This window comes from Ricinus communis, chromosome 6 (assembly GCF_019578655.1).
Source record: "Ricinus communis isolate WT05 ecotype wild-type chromosome 6, ASM1957865v1, whole genome shotgun sequence".
In the NCBI taxonomy this organism is placed as follows: domain Eukaryota; kingdom Viridiplantae; phylum Streptophyta; class Magnoliopsida; order Malpighiales; family Euphorbiaceae; genus Ricinus; species Ricinus communis.
The window spans coordinates 25,364,013-25,379,563 of record NC_063261.1 but is presented as its reverse complement, the minus strand read 5'-3'; the positions used below and the strand labels follow the sequence as shown (position 1 = coordinate 25,379,563).

General features: G+C 32.5%; 2 protein-coding genes across 3 annotated transcripts; one reads left to right on the top strand and one right to left on the bottom strand.

Moving 5' to 3' along the window:
- The first annotated feature begins 3,786 nt into the window (after positions 1-3,786).
- Positions 3,787-5,698, top strand: LOC8268566 (protein WHAT'S THIS FACTOR 9, mitochondrial). The gene has a single exon (XM_002530893.4). The coding sequence runs from the start codon at positions 4,126-4,128 to the stop codon at positions 5,338-5,340; it is 1,215 nt and encodes a 404-aa protein (XP_002530939.2). The 5' UTR covers positions 3,787-4,125; the 3' UTR covers positions 5,341-5,698.
- On the bottom strand, positions 5,667-13,889 carry LOC8268567 (pumilio homolog 4). 2 transcript variants are annotated; one of them, XM_015726451.3, is made up of 12 exons: positions 13,664-13,888; positions 13,470-13,531; positions 12,159-12,851; positions 9,743-10,586; positions 9,084-9,648; positions 8,857-8,998; positions 8,669-8,776; positions 7,785-7,997; positions 7,585-7,695; positions 7,032-7,226; positions 6,205-6,379; positions 5,667-6,093 (listed from the first exon to the last, which is right to left on the bottom strand). In XM_015726451.3, exons 3-12 carry the CDS (start codon positions 12,831-12,833, stop codon positions 6,056-6,058), a joined length of 3,066 nt encoding a protein of 1,021 aa, XP_015581937.1. In that variant the 5' UTR covers positions 12,834-12,851; positions 13,470-13,531; positions 13,664-13,888; the 3' UTR covers positions 5,667-6,055. The 2 variants fall into 2 exon arrangements, with proteins under 2 accessions (XP_015581937.1, XP_015581938.1); XM_015726452.3 differs by lacking the exon at positions 13,470-13,531 and having other exon boundaries at positions 13,664-13,889.
- Between the last annotated feature and the right edge of the window lie 1,662 nt (positions 13,890-15,551).

Below are 15,551 nucleotides of genomic sequence, written 5' to 3'. Positions count from 1 at the left end.
TCCTTTGCCACCCATGTTGTTATAACTTGTCTATTTTTCATTTCTCTATGGCAATTATGGTGCCCATAATAGAACTTGATAGCAAAAGTTTGCTCTTTTGGGATCATGCTACTATACAACCTCCATTGACAATGTCGATAGCTCAGTGCTCCAATGATGAAAAACACTTTCGTTGTCTTGAAAAAACAGGAAATCTGTTGTCTTGGATAAATTAGTGATTGACACTTACGAAAATAGTAGATTAATACATGAGAAATCGTCAATTAGTTTATGTTCTTGTAAGAGAGGGATTAAAGATTTTGATTTTTTGAGAAATGAGAATTAGGGATTTACAAATTTGAATTAGGATTTTGAATTTTAGGGCTTTACAAGTAGAAACGGTGCGTTTAGAAAGTTCACCAGGTGTTATTGATGTGTTAAAATTTTTTGAAGTGAGTTGCACTATCGTTAACCACATTAGACAATTTTAAACGGTGTTTACCAGGTTGCTTCGAATTGCAAATATTTTTTACTTTATGCCTCTAATTGCCAAAATTGAAAGGTTTTGTTAAAATTGCAAAAAATATAAAAGGTTGTGATTTTAATTGCATTTAACTCTCTTTTAAAATATACATCTTCATGTTATTACAACACATTAGTTGCTATTAAAAATTATAAAATCATTCAATTCACGAATACTAAACATAAAAAATATAAAATAAAAATGATAAACCTAGCTTATTTAGGTGATTTTACTGTAATACAAGTTAAAGTAATATCCTTTAAGTATCATATATTAATATATTCTTTCAGAAGAAATTCTAAAAAAAAAAATTATAATAATACAAGTTAAAATAATAAATTTTTGATATCTTTAAAATATATTTTTAGTATTTCTTTTAACGAAATTTAGAAAAATAAAAAGATATAAAATAAAAACTGAATTTACAATAATATAAATTAAAAATAATATATTTTCAGTAACTTTTAAGTATATTTATAATATATTCTTTTGGACGAGATTCTGAAAAAAATTTATAATAATACAAGTTAAATAAATAAACTTTAGATATCTTTTAGGTATACTTTTAGTATCTTTTTTCTAACGAAATTCTAAAAATATAAAAAGATATAAAATAAAAACCGACATTACAATAATATTAATTAAAATAATATCTTTTTGGTATCTTTTCTTTTTATGAAAGTTTAAAAAAAATACTGTATAAATAAAAAAAAAATTTAAAAAAATTATAATCCTTTTAAACTATAAAAATAAAAAATTTCTTTAAAAAAATAATACCCGTGAAATTTCTTTAATTAAATTTCATTACCGAAAGGTGCTATTACAAAAGTGGTATGAGCCTCAAAACATACATCAAGTCATTAGGCTGAATACAAGGCTAAATGCGTAGTCCAAAAGCTACACATATTAGGCACAAGAAATCAACAATCAAACCTCTAGAATGTAAGGAGGTGCACTACCAAAAGTCAGAAATGCAGCTCTTTAAACTTTATTTGTGGGCTTGAAATATATAAGGTGATCAAAATCATCTTCAAGGTAATCAAAGTCTCAAGGACATATGGTAGGAGGTAGAAAAGGACACACCATGGCTAAGCTTCAACCAAGAAAAATTAAATCTGAAACTCAATTATAAATTTAAAATAAAAAGACAGAACTCACTTTCTATTGCACCTTTGAGAACATGCCTTGTAAAGATAGATTTGTTACAAGTAGAAAAGGACACACCATGGCTAAGCTTCAACCAAGAAAAATTAAATCTGAAACTCAATCATAAATTTAAAATTAAAAGACAGAACTCACTTTCTATTGCACCTTTGAGAACATGCCTTGTAAAGATAGATTTGTTACAAGTAGAAAAGGACACACCATGGCTAAGCTTCAACCAAGAAAAATTAAATCTGAAACTCAATCATAAATTTAAAATAAAAAGACAGAACTCACTTTCTATTGCACCTTTGAGAACATGCCTTGTAAAGATAGATTTGTTACAAGTAGAAAAGGACACACCATGGCTAAGCTTCAACCAAGAAAAATTAAATCTGAAACTCAATCATAAATTTAAAATAAAAAGACAGAACTCACTTTCTATTGCACCTTTGAGAACATGCCTTGTAAAGATAGATTTGTTACAAGTTTGGATCTACCTACAAAGTTACAACACCTACTTTTAAGTCTTTATCCTTAGTAAGGTCAAGATCAAAATAAGTTAAAACTAGATAAAGATTTGAAGGCAACAAACGAGATTAATCCCACGACATAAGGAAAAGACTTCTCACAAAATACACAGATTAACAGAATAACAAAACTAATATAAGGAGGAAAAGAAAAGTAGAAGGTGTCTGCATTTTTATTTAATTGGTTCTAATTTTATAATTTTTTTGTTTGATTGTTACTTTTTATTTCTTTTATTAGTTTAATTGTTATTGTTTTAGGAGTTTAATATTCATTACTATAAAAATGGATTTCAAAAATTATAATATTCATTACCATAATAGGTTTTGTGTATGTCCTTATTATAATAGGTTTTATGTATGTCACCCCTATACACCAAACAGATAGATGATTGACATATATTCATTAGTTTTAAATGAATGAATATATATCAATCATCTATCTGTTTGGTATATAATGAATATATATCAATCATCTATCTGTTTGGTGTATAGGTGGGGACATACACAAAGCCTATTATGGTAAGGACATATATGTTAATCCTCCAATACCAATAAAACACTCATAATATGTGTTATTTTTCTATTAGTTGTGGTGTATACACCAAGTCTAGATAAAATTATCCAATATAGTATTTTAAAGAATTCCGATTAAAATAGGTGAATCCTTTACATGGTATCATTCTTTCTAAAAATTGACTCTACTATTAATTCCTTTTTGTTCTTAGCCCATCTTCTTTAACCAATCATTATTCCACTATGTCTTTATCTTATATTTCATCCCAATGGCTTCTAAACTAACTTTAAATGTAGATCCACATCAACTAAACTAGCATGCTTCTACTATTAAAAAACTAGAGTAATTAATGGAAGGTAAGAGAGGTAAGAAAGGGCAAGGGAGGAGAAGGGTGGAAAAATGTACATAGTTACCTTTCCCTTGTTCGGGGGAGGAGTTCGAGTAAGGAAAGATAATAGGTGTCACCTTGCTTAGAGGGAAAAGTAAGTAAAGAAAGTAAAGTAATAAAAATATAAATATTATCCTTATAACATAGACGTTATTATTGAAATAATAAAATAATAAAATATTATTATATTAAATAAAAAATAATATCACAAGCTTGTGTACGGAAAGATGAATAGAAAGATTTTTATTTGGATAAAAATAAATATAGGGCAAAGATGTAGTTAAAGAATTGGTGAAATTATAATAAATAAAGAGCATTAATGGATTATCTATTTTATATAAGGATAAAATTAGAAAAAAATAAAAACAGCTGCATAATTTCATATAGTCCTCGAGTGAAATGTGTTTCTTGCTAATGTGCAAATCGCAGTTAAAATACAATAATTTCGTCAATACGATTAATGAAGCTTAGAGAAAAAGTTTATATTTATAATAAGATTAGTATGTAATTTCTTCAACGTAATCATATTTATTGGTCTTTTACAAATTATACTTATTAATTATTTTTAATAAAAAAAACTCTTTTTACTTCATTCTCTTTCCTTGCGCTCCAATTTAGGGTGTAACAAAAATGAGCACTTTTTTTGTATGGAAGGTTAAGGTGTACTCTTGCTTACCCTTCAATTTAATTTCTACCTTTCTTCCCAAACAAGGGTACAAATCTCCCCTCCCTTCCCTTACCCTCTCTTCCCCCTCCTTATCCCCAATCCAAGCAGAGCCTAAGGCTTTATGATTAAAAGGGAAGGTAAAGAGAGTTGGGTCAATTTTCAGCATGAGTGGCTCCTGCATCAGGCCTTATGCTCCCATAATTGTCCTTACATTACATTACCCACCTCAGCTCAACTGGCGGAGAGGAGGAAAGGACAAGCATCCTTAAACGACACCTCTACTGCACAATACTAAACTCCTCCAAAACGACATCATATTTCTTGTGACAATTTTGAGCACCGATTTGCAGATAGATACATCTCTCAAACACAGCAATCCTCATGTACCTCAGAAAACCCAACTCTAAAACCCTAAAAACTCCTCAGTCCATCTCTCAAAGTCCAATCTTTCCCTCTATAAAACCCAAGAGACCTTCGTATAAGTATATTCAAACCCAAAATTATGTTGATGTTTACATGAAATGGAAAAAGGATCCATATTACGACTCAATAGAGCACATACACAAGTCTCTAGAGCTAAAACCCATAATTTCTTTAAAGAATATCATAACCCAAAACCCTAATGGCTGTATCCCAATCTCTGATGTGTCAAAGAAAGGATTGCAGTTTGACGTCAAAATCAAGGTTACTAGGTTTTTCAGGCAATACCCATCAATCTTTGAGGAGTTTATTGGTCCTAAGTACAATCTGCCTTGGTTTAGACTAACCCAAGAAGCTATTGAGATTGATAGAGAAGAGCAAAGGGTCTTTAAGGAGTGTAAAGGGGATTTGATAGAAAGGTTAAAGAAGTTTATATTGATGAGTAAAGAAAAGGTAGTGCCTTTCAAGATTATCCAAGGGATGTTGTGGTATATAGGTTTGCCAGAGGATTTCCTGCAAAACCCGGATAAGAATCTTGATGGGTCTTTTAAGGTAGTGGAGTTAGAGGATGGCTTAAAGGGATTGAGTGTAGACAGTGGAGAAAGGGTTCTTTCTATTTTGCAACGAAATGCAATGAGTAAAGGTGTATACTGTGGAAAACCAATGGAGGCAATTGAGTTTCCACTTTTTCCATCAAAGGGTTTGAGATTGAGGATGAAGATTCAAGATTGGTTAAAGAAGTTTCAAAAGCTCCCTTATGTATCACCTTACGAGGATCATTCATTAGACCCTGACAGTGATATTTCAGAGAAAAGAGTTGTGGGCTTTCTTCATGAGTTGCTGTCTTTGTTTGTTGAGCATTCAGCAGAAAGGAAGAAGCTTTTGTGCCTTAAGAAGTATTACGGGTTGCCCCAAAAGGTGCACAGGGCATTTGAAAGGCATCCCCATATGTTTTATTTGTCTTTTAGGAACAAGACTTGCACTGCAATTCTTAAAGAGGCTTATAGAGACGAATCGGCTATAGAGAGGCATCCATTGGTAATGGTCAGGAAGAAATACATTAAGTTGATGAATGAATCAGAGGTGATTTTGAAGAAGAGGAGGAGAAGGGTGAACAATTCATTTGTTGAATCTCAAAAATTGGATTCGAATTACAAAGCTTCAAACTCGTATTAATTAGAGTTGAAAGTTGATTTACTGAAACCGTCCTGAGCATCCTGTGATTATCAACTTGGAGCCGTGGAGCTTAGAATGGTCAGCAACCCCCTAAAGTTGGCTATGGCAGTGGCAGGCATTGGATAGCATATTGTTGAAGACTGTAAAATTGGGATTCATCTTAATGGTATATGTTAAAAATAATACGTCTGGTCTGTTTCAGGTATAATTCCTCATATTCCATTACCCATGCCACGAAATATGCCACAACTAGGACAAGGATCTTAAGGCCAAAGTGCAACAAGAGGATACATATTGTGCAATATATACATGTATATATATGCGAGTTAGACCAATGAAATTCCTTTTATCATCCGAATTAGACATTTACACTGAATATCTCTTTACAAACTAATTAGATATTTGTGCTCTCGGAAAGGCATAAAACTGTAAATTGCCTTTCTGATCTTCTCTACCTAATCTCATAAGAAGACTCATTATTAATTACATAAGAGAGTTGAATTTACAATAAGGATATTAACAAAAAGATCTTATTCCATAGGCCTCATAGCTTTATGTTTATTTACAGTTATAATCACTGCAAAAGATAAAAGATGAGATAACTTGTGAAAATTGCCTTCCATGTTAGCTGTACAAAGTATCTTTCATCTTTTTACTATCTTCCACCTGTGCGGCAAAGAAAAAGTGCCTTCCACGTTTCTGGCTAAAAAGTACCTTACGAGGAGAATGAGGATGACATTCCTATGCGCCTTTCTGCAAATGATGCCGGAAATTTATATGTAAGCCAGTAGTAAAAAAAATACTTTAAAAAGCCTGCCAGCATTTTCTTTTTATGCCCATGAAAGAAGGGAGAAGAATACTCACCTCCTGTAGTAATGAGCTTCTCAACACGAGAGACTATATGTTTGCCATATGTGTATCTCTTCAGGGCATTTAAATGAATCTTGATACGAGAAAGAATCAACTCAAGACTCCGATCATCGCAGGTCTCAAGAACTTTTTGCACAACATAATTCCCAAATGGATCTTTCATCATGACCTGCCGTTTGCATTTCACATATTTTAATAATCACCGAACAAGCACCAGTTTCATAAAGAATAAAGATTGTGACCCTTTAGACCAATGAAATTTATTGTAACTTGAATAAAAATGTTTACCACATTGTATTGGCAATGCTTAAGACTCGGTATTTTGAACCTTTAAAGAGCTAGATGTTCCGTCATGTTGTAGAGTTAAGTGTTCACTCCACCTTACTGATCGGGATTGCTTATATAATGCTAAGCCCATTTAACAACATAAAAGGACATTGGGGTCTGACTGTTATTCAATTGCTTATAATTCCGTACATATCGATCACCAAGCAAAAATTTTAACTATGCACAGCCAGTTAAAAATGGAAAACTAAACAGAGATTACCAACAAGGCAAAACGACTTTGATATATCAATAAGATGTGAAACCAGAGAGTATGTCATCCATTTTATCTTTTTAGCTTTTTCCTGTTGGTTAGAAAACATAAGCAAATGTGTGTCAAAAAATTGTTTAGCTTTTCCAGGTTGCTATTTAGCCTTTTTTATCATGGATTACAAATGCATGCAAAATAATCGTTTCACACAGTATGTAACCATTTCTCTAATTTCACAAGAAAACTACAATTAAGAAGCTATTTGTATCAAGGATTGGATAAATACCTGCAAGGGCTCATTTTCATCAGTAGAACCGAGCATCTCATTCACCAAAATTTGACGCTCCTCAGGACCACCAAAAATTAGGCACTTCTCCACAACGTTAGAAGCAAATTTCTGCTGACTCATCTTTACAATTTGCCCAGCAAGCTTGCAAATTATAGCAGAACGTTCATGTGGTTTGCCATGTTCAAGGACATGCTATTGAGCAGAAGCATAAAAATCAGGACAGTAATATTGCAATGTAATAGTGCATGTATAAATGAAGAACGAGAGCAGTTCTCAGGAGCTTTTGTTCACCAAGAAAAAAGAATGCATAAAACTATTACAGCAATATAAAGCTTAATAGAAGAATATGATGTACTTCTGTCAGCAAGCAATATGTATTATTGCTTAGATGCTTCCCCGTGTATTATAGTTTTTGTCATCAAGTAGAAAAAATGGCAAATTCCTTTTATCTATATTAGCATGTAGGACAACACCAACCAGCCAAAGCTACAATGAATCTGATTCCCAATCAAATAAAAGTCATGAACCAGAACTAGAAAGATTTCAATACCTGAATTACATAATTCCCATATTGATCTTGTGCAAGAACACACACAGATTGCATAATTTCATCCATAATAATTTGTTGTGTGTCAATGCTCTCACAGTGTTCAAGGACCCTCTGTTCATATCAGAAGAAAGAACTAAAGAATTGAGAATGTTATAAACTCCCACCACAAGGGGACAAAATAATGTATAAATATTCCTGACCTGAATGACACGGCAGCCATAAGGATGCGTGGAAAGTGCTACAACTTGCCCATAGAAAGAAGAGATTATAGATTGAATTCGGTCTTCAGGTACGCATTCTATACACTTCTGAATAACATGATTACCATTCTGATCACGAACGCATTTCATGATTGAACCATCAAGCTCTGCCACCATTTCAGTCTGCTGATCCACACCAACCACCTCCAAGGCCTATAGTCACTTCTACAGCATTAAGTGCTTGCCACAGCCAAAATCAACAACAGTAACAATGGTTATCCTTTAAGACGATGTCGCACATCTCACACCACTATCAAACAATTATGTGCTCCTTTCCCACATTGATAAGCATCCAACATATATTGGAAGTAAACAAGGATAAAAGGTTGTACATGTAACAGTGTCCCCAATCATATAACTAAAGCCTGTCCACATACCAATTATCCCTAGATTCTAACTCATAAGAAAGATAGGTGTACCAGTCATCTGAATGAAATTTATAGTTTTCCCTTGTGATGGTCAAACAGCAAGCTTAAATACAGATATCTTGACAAACAAGTAGACTAATATCATACCATAAGTGATACTTAAGATAAGCTCATTTATGAACAACCTAAATCAGATTAATAATCATTAACTGAAGTGTTATGAGATTAGGCTTTCTTGGAAACCTCATATCAAAGAGATGCTATGTCTTATGCAAAAGAAGATTATAATGAAAGGAAGCATCACATGCAAAAAGAACATCAAGCAGAAACAACACCTCAAGCAAAACCTTTCAAAAAATATGTGCCAAGAACAAGAAAACATGGATAAATGTTTAGGCATGTGTATGAGCTTATACTTGATCATGAAGTCATGACACAAAGAGCTTAGGAAAGAACCTTCTGAATTACTCTGCATCCATACATTTGAAGGCTAAGAGGTAAAACATGAGCAGTTAGCTGGTTGGCTAACTCTGTTCTTTGACTTTCTGTACCATGCTCAAAAAACTGCATTCATACTCGAGTTAGTAAATAATCTGAGGCACAAGGAATGTGGCTAGATATTTCCAAATAAGGAACTACCGTACTTTCTGTATGACGTAATTTCCAAACACATCAGTCATCAAGGTACGAGCATGAGGAATAATTTCAGGGAAAATCTTGTTCTTTTCTTCAGCAGTAGCAATTTCTAATTTCTGCTGAATAAAGCGACTTCCATACTGATCCGTACTGCAAAGTACATATGGAAAAGTTATGCTGAATAGTCAGTTGCAGGGTAAGTGAAACAAATACCAAAGCAAGTATCTTATGATACCTGAATTCAACAACATGCTCAACAATGTCCGAAAGTTCAAAAGACCTTGTCTTGTTGTTCTTGAACTCATCCAATAAGGATGACACATATCTTCTCTCTATGTTGCTGCCAACATCAGGGTGCCATGACCCAATGGATCCTCCCATTGAATTTCTTACCGTGGAAGTGAAGTGTGCAACTTGCTCATTCTGAAAACTTCCAGATCCAACAGAAGGAAGGACAGAGTTTGCCATTGAAGTTCCTAGATAAGGCATGCCAAGGCCATATGACGAATTCCTATGGTACCCCTGATTCATACTGCCAGATTTAACCAGTAGAGGCTCATATTGTTGGTTTTGTTGAGCAAGCAATGCCTCTAGGTATGCTTTCTGGACCTCATCCAAGTCTCCATGTGAAATACCAAAAAAATTTCTTAGTTGACCATTTGTACGTGTTTCATAATCAGAAGTTCTGCGCAAGTACTGAGCATAACGTGAGTCCATAACTTGAGAATGAAATTCAGGGCCGGCTTGATCTCCTGCCCTATTCAAACTATGTCCAACTCCATTGCCACCTAAAGCTGAACCTGAACAATTTAAAAGAAAACATCAATACAATTGCACACACACACATAAGGAAGTAAGTTTCAGTGAATCTTCACAAGGAATAACAGAACTAACCTGCATCAAGATGGTTCTTCAACAAGGAATCCAGCTTCTGATTGCTGGTGTAGGCACCAGGTGAATGACTAACAAAATTCATACTTGGAATATTTGCATTTTGAAGATGCCCATTTGATCTTTGCAAACCTCCAAGGCCAGAGGAATTCAGTTTGGAGTGAAGATTGGTAAAAGAGGAAGTTCTTTTGGGAATACTAACTTCCCCATTTGTATTAAACTCTGAGGCATTGAGGTTTGGCATGGCACCATTTTTCATTGCTACATCAATGTAGCTAGCCGAAAATGAGAAATTTTCAGCATTCGATTTGTCTCTGAGCTGTTGCTGGAGATGGTTATAACCATCGGATGTGTTAAAAAGAAAGTCCGCCTGATTGTCCAGCTCTATGAGACTATCTTGTTCTGGATGCCTAAGTTTTGAGAGGTTTAAACCAGATAATGTAGCTGTAATTTCACCAAGCTCAGTTATGCCAGAAAGATGACCATTTTGAGCAGTAGAGCCAACAGCATTCTTTTTCTCAAGAAAAGCAACTTTGCTCCCCACAGGAGGAAGACCAGAACTTGGACACCTTCCAACTAGCTGCTGCTCGGGTGTTGTACTCCTTGAAAGTGATGAGCCAATTGCAGATGCAAAAGAATGAGAAACAGTTGTGCCATGGCTTTTAACTCCTACCAGGCCAGGGGAAGCTGATCCAGAACGCAAGCCATCCAAGGACTCTAATCCACCAGCAAAACCGACTGGACAGGAATCAGATATCCCAGTTGTGCCCAAGAGATCGCCAAAAGCATTATGACTGGCTGGGCGCGATAGATGGCCTGATAAGGAAGCAGGTCTATCAAGTCCTTCCTGCAAACCACACTACTGTCAGTTGTTAACCATCGCAAAGCAATAATGAAATTGTCAACACATTGTTGATATTCATGCCTAGTTAATAGAAAATTAGAAATGACATCTTCACAGAAAAAAAGAGCAACACTTGAGTAACCACAAAAATTATATCTCGGTGGTTTCTATGAAAATCATACATCCATAACTTTGACTGAAGACCTAAAACTCAGATATTTGATCTGCAATAAAGGATCACCTAAATTGGTCAAATCTTCCAGATTATGGCCACTTCTTAATAATATCAGTTGCTGCTCTATTAAAATTGTACAATTTAAGCCTTATTAGCAACAAGATCTACTAGACTAGCAAACCTGATTTCAGTATAACAGGGAACAATAACAAATGTCCAGATATAGAATTAGAATTGATGTCCAAATACCAATTCTTGCTGTATGCTTGGCTATCCAACAGAGACTAGGAAATTAAAATGGGAAGAAAAATAATGAACTTAAGTTTACTTCCATTTTTTGGTTCTGTAAGACATGGAGCAGAAGTGTAATGATATATAATGCATATAACTTTATATGCCCTTCAAAAGAGAATTTATCTATTTGTGATAAGAGGTTATATGGCTTTTCAGACAAGGAAAAGATTAGTTTCTTCCTCTCATTTATAATCACTTTCTCAAAGCAAACACACCACTGCAGTATTATGCAGAGAGTCAAAAGGCTTTTAGTAGAATTTTGTTTTCCAAGCAATACAACTAAAACATAGGCAGTTAGAGATATTATGGCAGTAAAAGATGTCTTTAGATCTACCTTTATGGTCCTTAGGGTGTTCTGATCAAAACTAGAGATCCCTCATGAATAATTTCTTAATAACAAACAACAAAAGACACTATTCCATCCATTTCCTTGCAAAATGTTGAGAATCTATTACCATAGTCACTCGTCTCAAAAAGTTGGAATATGAGGCCTGTATGCATGGATTACCCTACTACTAATTGTTATGAAATACAAGATGCTCTATCACACATCCATTACAAAAAGAAAGCCCCCTCACCCATGTCAAGTTAGCAATCAACAAAGCCTACCACACCACATTACAGGTGTGAGCATCAACTCAAGGCAACCATGAGCCAATTATAAATCCTATAAAGGAAAATTATCAGTGGCAGAGCCAGGTTTTGGCCTAAGGTGTCAATGTAAATTTCACCAGTTTTATCATAAAAGTATATATAACAGGAGACAGTTCTTTTTTTCTTTTTGTAGAATATCATAATAAGAACGTGGGATGGCCTGTGCTACAAAATGTTATCACAGCCTAGAAACCTCAAAAATCTAATCTATCCTTTAACAAAAGTAGGCCAAATATAAATTGAAGTTTTGAAGTAACCACACAAAATGATAAAATTATCAAGCCAGCATATACAAATAGGATGCAGCAACAAGAATCCTGTGACAATAAATGAATTAAAAGTATCCCCTTGCAGTTATACCATGTACTAAAAGAGAATATCCAAGCACATACAACCAACAGGTATTATGTATAAGCAGTTCATGAACACAGTAAGTACAGCAAATACATTACCTGAAGAATGTCAGCAAAACTCTTCCTCCTTGCACCAAGCCCAGCACTCTGCAGTCCATTCGAATCACCTGAGCCCCTATCAAGCCATTCAGCTGGATTCTGCATGGAGAAATTATTTCTAACATTCCGTATTCCCATCAAATCATTATCCAGCTTCTGTGCAGAAAGCCTCGGCTGCAACGAAAAAAGTGATGAACCATCACCCTCATCCACGAACTTTTTCTTCCTCAAGTCTCCAATATCTCCAAGCAAAGGACCGCTAGCTTGAAACCTCTGGGCAACACGCCAATCCTCTTTTGACAGCAATGGTGGTGGTAATCTCGGATTAATGTTATCATGAGAATAATAATAAGAAAGATATGCCGGATGTGAGCGAATCTCATCATCACTCAGAACTGTATTACTTCTGCTGCTATTACTAATGCTACTAACATCACTAAAATTTGGGTTCCTAAAAAGACTACCCACAGCACTTAATGATCCCTCAACAGTTGGTGGGGCACTGCCACTCCTATAAATGTTGAGATCTCTTTCACGATCAATGTAATGCTGATTGCGCTGTGCTTGTAGTATCATCTCTAGCTCACTTTGGAAACTATCTTCCAAATTACCATTGGGCCTTTGTAGATGATCATCTAGGCTCAGTAGCATATCTATGTTACTCCCAGTGACCATCTTTATAACTTTGATTTACTTCATGAAAATAAGAAATAAAGATCATCAGAATACGCCAATAATAAAATTAAATAATAAGAACTTAGGGTAAATCACTTCAAAAACTGGCTAGTTCCTACAAAATTGAACATCAAAGTAGGATAAGTGCTCAAATGAAACGTAGTTGAGTGTTTACACCAAAACTTTAGGCCGCAAAATAACTACAAAATAACAAGATATCAGCAAATTATCAAATTGTTATCCACATAGTGGGTTGCACATTATACATATTCATGATTAACACAAAAAATGTATTAAAAAGATAACCCCTTTTCCGAATCCCCTCATGGAATCAATCAAAACAAAAAAAAAAAGGTAAATTAAGGTTATTTTGGGTTGTCAAAAAATCAAAACCAGTAAAAAGAAATGAATTAGTTTGATTGGCCCATAATTGAGACTTGAGAACTCAAGTGCTTTTCAAGATTAAAAAGAAGAAAAAAAAAAAAAAAAACCTTTCACGACCAAACAAAAGCTAATAAATTTTCTTTTCGTATTTTCTAGAGCTTTCTTAGCAGCCAAACAGAGCTTTACGAAAACCAACAAGAACAAAATTAAACACAACAAATCAGAAAATTGCATCAAGAGAAAATTCCATACCTTTTACACCAATCTCCACATCAACTCCTCCAAATCACAAAATAAATCAATCTTTTACCAAACTAAATCCAAAAGAAAAAACCCAATAACTCAGTAAATACATAAAGATACATTACATTAAAACTCAAGATTACAACTTCCTTTACACAAAGCAAAAGAAAAGGTTAAATCATCAAGAATTACGAGAAACTCACAGAAGCTTAATCAAAACGCTGCCGCGTCCAACAATGAAGAGAAGAAGAAGCAAAAAAAAAAAAATTACACAACCAAATTCTTCGAAACGTTCACTGGTTCTTTATTATATATACATATATAATTTGTTCTTGAACTTCTGTTTAGTAAATTTTTATATTTTAGGGAGCAAAGTGTTTGTTTCTTTGTTTGGTTGTTTGTTTTAGAGGAAGAGAAGGAGATGCGTGGACCGTTTGATGTAAAATTGACGGTGATGGACGGTTTCTACGTGCATGAGCGTTATTATGGCATTTTTGGAGGAATAAGAAGATTTATTCATTTATTTTGAACAAGATAAGAAGTTTTTCATTATCATTATTATTATTAATTATTATTATTATTGGTATTAATATTTAGAAAAATAAAATCGATAGTGGGAGAATATTTATAAGGTCTTTTTATTATAGGATACATGGCAGAATCTTGCTTCTGCAAAATTAATTTTGATTTTTAATTAAATAGATACCCCAATTTCACATTATGTTACAGTCTTATGTTTCTAAAATGTTTTAGTTCCATATATTAAATACTATATTTGTCAATCTCCTAAGGACTAATTAATTACTAAACATAATAACATCTCAGGACTAAATCAATTATTATTTAGAGTAAAAAAATTAGAGACTAAGATTTATATCAAAACTAAAAATTAATAATAAATGATGATTTCATTTACACTGTATCTGGTTGAAATTTAAAAAATTTATGCAATTCATTTGGTTAAAACTTAAAAAGTTTATGCAATTCATTTTGAAATTAAAGTTTATGTATTTTGAATAAAGCGAGAATTAATTTAAAATTTTATATATTTAAATTTATATGAAATTAGTTATATAGTTAAAATAAATTCTAACAAAATAGATAAAATTTTTAAATAAATTACCCATTATTTTATCAATATATTCCATAACATAAAAATATTTCATTCGAATTTATTATTTCCATATTATTTTTTCTCTTATATATTTTTTCAAATAAAATAAATCTCTTAATTAATTTCAACCAAATATTAATCTTCAAACTATGAATAAAAATATAGTTAAAGTCAAAATTCTAAAAAGAATAGAAATTCTCTCAAAAAAATATTTATAGATTTTTCTCAAATCTTATTAATTTCTTATTTTAACTTTTTTTTTTTGGCATAAAAGTACTTTTTATAAGAAAAAAAGACCTTAAAAAGCTAATTCAAATGGAATGAAAGTAACTTTAGGAAAATGTTATAAGAACAGCTATTTTCATACTTCCATAATTAGGATGTCATTTTCAAGATTATAGTTTACTTACATATGAACACTTTCAGATTGAGTTAGAAAATTATATTTTAGTTTCACTTCTTTTATTTTGGTAGCTCATGTGCTATATTTAATAATTTAAAAAAATATATATATTTTTTTAATTCATGAGAAATACAATAGATTAGGAGATAACCATCTCCTTATATTAGTGAAAAAGACAAAAACTCCTTCAATACAAAAGTAGAAACTTAAATTCAAAATTTTTATTTTCTAAAACAAACGTTCTTACAATTTAATTAGATTTTAAATTTAAAAAATTATATTTTATTTAATAAATTTTAAAATCTCAAATTTACTACTAATAATAAGTAATAAAGTAATAATAATAATTAATAAAGTAATAGATACCGATAATATTTATTGGATTCATTGGAAATTTTATTTTATTTAATATTTTTATGTCACTAACTATAGAATTTACTTCAAACAAAAAATTCATATCTTATTTTAAATAATTTGTAATACAAAAAAATCACAGAAATAAAAATATGAAAAAAGAAGAAATAATTAAATGAAATTAATCTAATAAAATATATTATCTTATTAATATAAATTT

Bases quoted from the DNA above. Each gene is read 5' to 3' on its own strand.
- LOC8268567 (XM_015726452.3), bottom strand. From the start codon at position 12,833: ATGGTCACTGGGAGTAACATAGATATGCTACTGAGCCTAGATGATCAT. The intron at 7,696-7,784 runs GTCAGGAATATT...TGATATGAACAG, and splicing joins ATGGCTGCCGTGTCATTCAG to AGGGTCCTTGAACACTGTGA. The intron at 6,380-7,031 runs GTATTTATCCAA...TGCAAACGGCAG, and splicing joins ATGAAAATGAGCCCTTGCAG to GTCATGATGAAAGATCCATT.
- LOC8268566 (XM_002530893.4), top strand. From the start codon at position 4,126: ATGTACCTCAGAAAACCCAACTCTAAAACCCTAAAAACTCCTCAGTCC.